At 43.3% G+C, this 6,919-nt stretch overlaps 1 protein-coding gene across 1 annotated transcript; it reads right to left on the bottom strand.

Moving 5' to 3' along the window:
• Positions 1–1,366: 1,366 nt before the first annotated feature.
• COMMD9 (COMM domain containing 9) lies at positions 1,367–6,872 on the bottom strand. Its single transcript, XM_010297552.1, has 5 exons — positions 6,813–6,872; positions 6,404–6,543; positions 5,637–5,671; positions 2,350–2,453; positions 1,367–1,507 (listed from the first exon to the last, which is right to left on the bottom strand). The coding sequence occupies exons 1-5, from the start codon at positions 6,870–6,872 to the stop codon at positions 1,367–1,369; spliced, it is 480 nt and encodes a 159-aa protein (XP_010295854.1).
• Positions 6,873–6,919: the final 47 nt, after the last annotated feature.

Here is a 6,919-nt window from a genome sequence, read left to right as displayed (position 1 = left end):
AGTATCTTTTAAAGGCACAGGCTTCATTTACACTTGCAGTCTAGCCTGCTCTGTGGGGAGAGTTAACTAACACAGTTCTGTAGTCTATGCACACTTCTTGAATGATTTCGTGTTTCCAAATACAAGAAACAATGTTTTGCGTCTTGAAAGAGAGTCAAATGTTTTATGAAAGGTGGGACTTTGCCATGAACAAAGCATTTGGACCCAGTCTTTCAGTTTGGAGCATTATAGAAGCTCATCAGAAACAAGAGTCTGATTTTTTTTTTCATTTTCTGCACTTACTCCTCCACACTTTCAATGCATATATATTTATAAAGTTTTAGGTCAGGGTCATCACCTGTAATATTGCACAGAGCTGGTGCCCATGGAAAAAGGTGCCCTGCAACTGTATTATAAAAGAGGAGAAGACAGTTTAAAAGATTAAGTCATTTGAACAGGAAACAAAAGATCCCTCTTCAGCAACAAATGTGAACATCCGTTAGGCACCATCACAAAGAGGCTGAGGTAACCCAGGACAGCATCTCTTCTAGGCTGAAAAGGACTCAAAAAATCAATTAGCAGTTCATTTTTTAATTAAATGAAGATTTACACAAAGAACAGAACACTCTGGGGAAGTATAGGCATATATTGCCACAGAAGGGTTTCCTACAGTACAGACAATGGCCATCAGTTCTTTACTTTCCCAGTCTGGCTTTTGTGCAGCGAAGGCAAAGCCCAGGGTCCAATAAACCCAAACATGAATTACTTTTTTTCTTTTCAAACAGAAGGAGGAAATTACTTGCTGCTGAAGATGTTCAGACTAATCATTTTGCAAATGGTGCTATGAAGCTGATCAGAAGGGAATGTGTTGTAGCATAACTGCCCTGTTTCAAAGCGTTATCATGTAATAGCAAACTGTACCATGGCTGGGCTTCATTGAGAGAGCGAACGCTACATCCAGCATGCACTTCACTATATGCACATTCCAGAGAGAAGCACCTTCTTTGTCTGCTAATGCTGGCAGGCAGTCCATTAACCAGCTTGAGCCTTTCAGATCCTAATTTCAGGGCAGAGAGATAGCACTTGCTTCACTGGCTCCAGCTACTTGCTATTCCCAGTTATGACCCTTGTGATTAAGCCAAGCTCTGAGCCCTCAAATCCTCTTCTGAAATAAAGGCCAGTTTTTGTTCAACAACATATTAGGAAAACACTTTTTGGCATCAGACCAAAAGAATATTTAACTGTTAGCTTTTAAAAAGCTATCTTATTAACTCAATTAAATAAAAAAGCCTCTTGAATTTTGTTAAAACAGAAAACATGTTACACTACGCTGCAACTTATGAGAGCTGTAGGTAGAGAATATGTCCCATGCTCACTGCTGGAATGTTCATTTGTTTGCAACAGCAGAAAGTTGGTCCCGGATCCTTCCTAGACCTTCTAACATAGTGTCCAGGGTTTCTTTGCTCAGTTCCACAGTCAGTGCAGAAACAACAGGACTATTTCCACATAAGGCAACATCTTCCTGAATCTGAAAATAGGAATGCAGACTGTATGAATAGGAATGCAGAATGCTGTATGAAAAAATCATTCATGTGTTTTTCTAGTGCCACTAAGAAAGTCAGTGTTTAGACATATTAAGACAAATGCTTTAAACTTGGCGTCCAGCTCCATGCTGGACCAATGGCACATTTTCTGAGCTGTGTGTCTCACTGGTAAAGTGCGCTCCCATTAACAGAGTGCAAGTAAGCATATACTGGCATAAGTATGGGGAAACTCTGAAAAAACTTGTGGCAGGAAGCCATATCCATATCAAAAGCATCTTAGCAGATATTGCATAGGATACTTAACCTCACCTCACACACAGAAATTAGATTTTTTTTTTTTTTCCTCCACCTCTGAAAACCACCTATCCCATTTTTACTGGCTGGGAGATCCAGAACTCTGTAGAATATAAGCAGTAACTTTAGCTATACTCCCCAAATTATGGATGTGGCTGGTGAAGGAAGTTATTAATTTCCCAACTAATGCAGTCAGCTAAACATGTTGATGAGTGGCTTGGAATTAAAGGGTGATAACTTCATAATTTCTCTTCTTTCTTTCTGTAGAGAACACCAGGAACAAACATGATGCCTTCTTGCAGCCTCATTCAAATAAAATTCTCCCTTGCAAGAAAAACAGGGCTTTCATCAGCGACATCATTCCCAGGCTCTGCGGTATTTCAAAGATCATCTCTGAGAAAGTCTGTTAATTGCCCACCAGGCAACAGATGAGCACCAGATGCCTGTCTGAACTGCCTTGTGCTACCACTGGTAAGTCAAGTGTTGGACTTGATTATTTTGATCCTGTATCCTTTACAGGCAATGACATTACCTTTAACTGAAGCAGGCAAGTAGGGACTGCCATTCTGCTGATGCTGTCTGAAGACGTCTTGATGTCCACCCTCCAGTCCATGTCAACCAGCCGAGGCAGGGAGACTGAGGGATTAAAAAAATGGGTCTGTTAGGCCCGGCAGCACATGATGACACCAGACCCTAGAACGTGTGACTACCATCCTGTACATGCTTCTCCTCTTCTGGCCCTGGGAAGTGTACAACTTTAGTGGTACTAGCACTATGTGGTTTCACATAATTTTTACTCTGCAATAAGACAGTCTCTGAAGGCCTCCTCATGACACTGAAAGGACAGACAGGGTTCTCCCACCATCACTTGCAAGTATGGTACAGTGCAAGACAAGCATAGGTAAATTCACAAAGCAGCTGGGAGAAGGGAAGTGGTAAGATGTCTTCTTCACCTCTTCATCCCCTGCCTCACTGCCTGCAACACTCAACTAGTCTTTCATCGTGAGTTGCTCTGGGACCTACATGCTTATTGCTCTGTTCTGTAACCAGTAAGAAAGCACACAGGAATGCTCTTAAAATACAGCAGTATAAAACATGTTATTTCAAGCTCCCCAACCTGTGAACTAAAGCATCCTGCAGTACAGCATATGTGTTGGTAAACTGCAATCTTCATACACCTTCAATATTTTTAACAAATTGGCAGGACATCATCCTAATTAGATGTAGCCTAACAGAAATCATTCAACAGTCTGGTGCAATACTGACACCAATAGTTCAGGGCTGGAGACCCCATGAGCCTTCCAAGGAAAGGAGGACAGGTCTGACTTGGCTGCCCTGACAAGAAATTTGTGCAGTTATCTTTTGCAGAGAGGAGACAGAGATATTCTCTCATGATGGTGTGTACTTAATGGAGCTCACTGCACTATGAACCTTCAAAGAGTCCCTAAGCACCATGCAAACTGGCATAAAAGCTGAGATTAAGGTTCTCCCAACAAAACTCTGGCACCAACAGGCTGTCTGCAAGTGCTCTTTGTCAGTTCCTAGGAGTATAATGTTTTTCAACAGTGTCTTTCAGCTGCCAGTAAGGCAGTGAGGCTTGAATCCTTGACTGCCCAGTGGTAAAGTGCAATTTACCATCAGAAACCAGAAATTTGGAAAATGTCTGTTAGGTTGTTTAAAATATATGTAAAGGAAACAAGTTGTAAGGTGCAGTTTAACAGGGCATACTTAAAGTCATTCCCACTTTGGTACTGTCACGTTTATAAGACTCAGAACATCTCTTGCACCTTTTTCAACTCCATTTTCTGGTAAGAGCTGAGCTATGCTCCAAAGTGCAGCATCCAGTTTCCTGGGAAAAACAATACATTCTCACTAGAAAAAGCCCACACTAAGGACATGAAAACAAAGACAAACCCTTTCTGTTTGGAAAGGGCATTTGCAGCTAAGGGGCTTAACTGCTGTAACTATGTCAGAATAAATGGCTACAGGGTGCCTGAAGAAACATTGTTCCTGTTTAGGTCAGCTAGTGATTTTCAAAGAAGTGTGAATGAAACATAGGATCAACCCCATGAAAGATCTGGAGGGTGGTGATCATTTAGTCTCAAACTCAAAATCTCGGCTGTGGTGCTTGGTAGGTTTGAGTGTCTTTGCGAAGCCTTATCAAAACTGGTTGTCAGCAGTTATTTGACATCTGTTTAAGGGTACCAGAGGGGGATGAAGAGGCAAAGACTAAATCTTTGTTGAGTACTAAAGAGCGAGCTGTCTCCATAGGCAACTGCAGCCTTTCTGGATTCTGCCTACCATGAGATGCTTAGTTTCCTCCCCAAGGGTTGATTGCTAGCCTTCCTACTGACTCCAAATGCTTAAGTTGCTTCCTAACAGTGCCTTCAGAAACTTCTCTTTTCACCTGGGGAAAGGCTCTCCCTCCTCCTCCTGCTCCCCTGAGCAGAGCTCCAGGGCGCAGTGAAGAACTGGCTGCCTTGCTCTTGCTTTTGGAACAAATTCCAGTTCACAGTCTGTCAGGGCCAGCACTTGGCAGCATATGCAACAACATAAAATGCATCTGTTCAGCCTTGTATGTTAATTTGCAAAGATTGATTGGGAGGGGCAGGAAACCATCCATGTTTTTAAGTTAACATAGATCAATCAGTTGTTCTTTAAGTTACTGCCTTGATCCCTATGTAATATATGTCAGATATTTCATCAATACAATACTAAAATAATCCATCATTTCCTAGAACACAATCTCATTCCAAGAGGGTTAAATATTCATCTAATGAATATAAAGACATGACAGTCAGAGCAGAGCTCCTGGGTAGTACTCCAAGAGCCACACACCCAGCCTTGCTTCTGGGCTGTGAAGACCTAGCTAGCGTGTCATGTTTGCTCTCGTTTCCTCTAATGCATGACAGAGTAAAGGATACAGGAAAAAGCATTGCGTGTCTTGGTAACACTTGAACATTGTTTAGTGTAAGCAACTACTGTATTTACTGTACTGGCATTACACAGTAGTTTCTTCCCTCTCCCTATTTATATTCCATTAAAACCTCGAGGAACAGTGTATTTCCAGTTCCTGCTGCACTGTTTAGCTGTTGGACATTATCTCCTCTGCAGGCAAAGAAAAGGGCAAAGAGGATCGATGCAGACCTCAAAGTACTCTGTTATGTACCCGCTCTCATTTGTAAGCCTCTAAGTACTACAGTTGTAAGGAAAACCTCTTTGGGAGAAAACAAAGTGTTGTAGCTGCATGCAACACCTAACTGGGATATAATGCATTGCCCATGATGCTATTGTTAAAGTTTCCATTCCTTAATTACATTGCTGTTTAGAAAGGTGAGGAAAAAGCAGAGTTATGAATACACGCAGTGTACCTCCTGATGCACGAAAGAGAAAGAATGCACAGAATTGACTAGATGTGCAAAGATAAGGTAATCCCCAACATATACATATCCTTTATAGTGCACAGTTATTGAATATGGACATCACTTAAGGACTTGAATGGGGAGGTCAGAGTGCTTCACTTCCAAATGTTTTGCAAATACTTGCTATACACTGTACTCTGCAAGGTAGCAACAGACTGAACATTAAATGGAATTGCTTGAGGACTGGAAACAATTTAGCACAAGCAGCATAGATCTGAATACAAGCTTTTGGCCTCTGCTAAGCTCTATGATGCCACAATCATACAGCTTTATCTAACGCAAATGGGGGTATCCCGGTGCTATGTTATGAAAAGACATTACAATGCACTATTCTAAACTCTAAGCTCCAATGACGTCGGAAAACATTAATTGCATCAAGATGTGAACTACTACTTACTCTGACTTGCTTGTACTTCATTCCTCCAAGCAGAGCTGTGAAAAAGTGGAGAAGAGAAAATCAGTATCAGCAGTACTTGGCGGGGGGGGGGGGAGAAGGAAAAAGGGCAGGGAAAGCATTCACAGTGCTTATCCCTGAACGAAGGGTCATCAGGGCTGCAGCAGTAAGTAGGGGAGAGAAACTGCCTATGCCAGTGAGTGCCAAGGAAAGGCTGTCACTGGTGGGCAATGGTAGGCAAACTGGTTCTACTGTAAGTGTGGCTCACTTATAGCATGTACCTTTCTCCCTGATCTTATCAAAGCAATAGGCTAACAAGCAGTGCAAGCATGCAGAACTGCTATCCTCTGCCATCACCTCATGTATGCTCTACTGCATATGGTGCCTCCACACCTAAGCCAAGGTGGTAAGTGGACAAGCATCTAAATGCTACCCAATCAGATTTTATAGTACTGAAATCTAGCCTTCTAGGTTTCATCATCATCTGCAGCATTTTTCCACCACACAGGTGCATTGTTAGGATAAAAGGGCCTTTGCATTACGTGAATGAGGCCCACACCCATTCCAAAAGTCTGGGGAAAACCCTGTGTCCATAGCTGTGTTTTGTTTGCCATTCCACTCTGCTATCCCAACCTGTGCGATTATGCCCAAGGCACGCATAACATTCATAGAAACAAGACTTTGCATGCTGCCAACTATCCACATATCAAACTAGATACACAGGCTTTAACTTTCCAGCTGAAAGCAAATGGCAGGAGGGTAGCACTCACATGTTCTCCAGGATTATCTTAGTCAAAAGATTTTTCAGATTTTGGTGGAAGCTTTCAGGAAAGAGAGAGAGGATATCTTCTGCCCTTGTCAAGCCACGGTACACGACGTGCCTGGTGAGGTTGTGCAAAGCAGATACCAGCTGTAGGAAAGGAAGAGGAGAAAGGGCTCCACTGTGTTGAAAAGCATTACATACAACACGGGATGGGCCTTCAGTAGCCAGGAGAGACACAGTTTTTGCAGTGAGACCGAAACCACCAGGGCCCAGGCCACCCAAGTACTGCCTGCCAGCCTTAACAGGTAAGGAGCTGAGCTCCTCTCCGTCCTCTAGCACGCACGCCTCATGCACTTCCCTTTTGCCTCCCTGCAAGGCCCCTCTGGGCTGTGCTTCCAGGGGAGGACCGCTTTTACCGAGCACGTTTCGTTTCTCCAGCGGCCGCGGTGCTTCGGAGCGCCACGGTGCCGCGCCATCTTCCCGAGGGCACCGCTGCGGGCCGCTCCTGGCCGCTTCTCCCCTC

This window comes from Phaethon lepturus, unplaced genomic scaffold (assembly GCF_000687285.1).
Source record: "Phaethon lepturus isolate BGI_N335 unplaced genomic scaffold, ASM68728v1 scaffold53791, whole genome shotgun sequence".
Classification (NCBI taxonomy): Eukaryota; Metazoa; Chordata; class Aves; order Phaethontiformes; family Phaethontidae; genus Phaethon; species Phaethon lepturus.
Note: the sequence above shows the minus strand (reverse complement) of the source record. Positions and strands in the feature narration are given on the sequence as shown.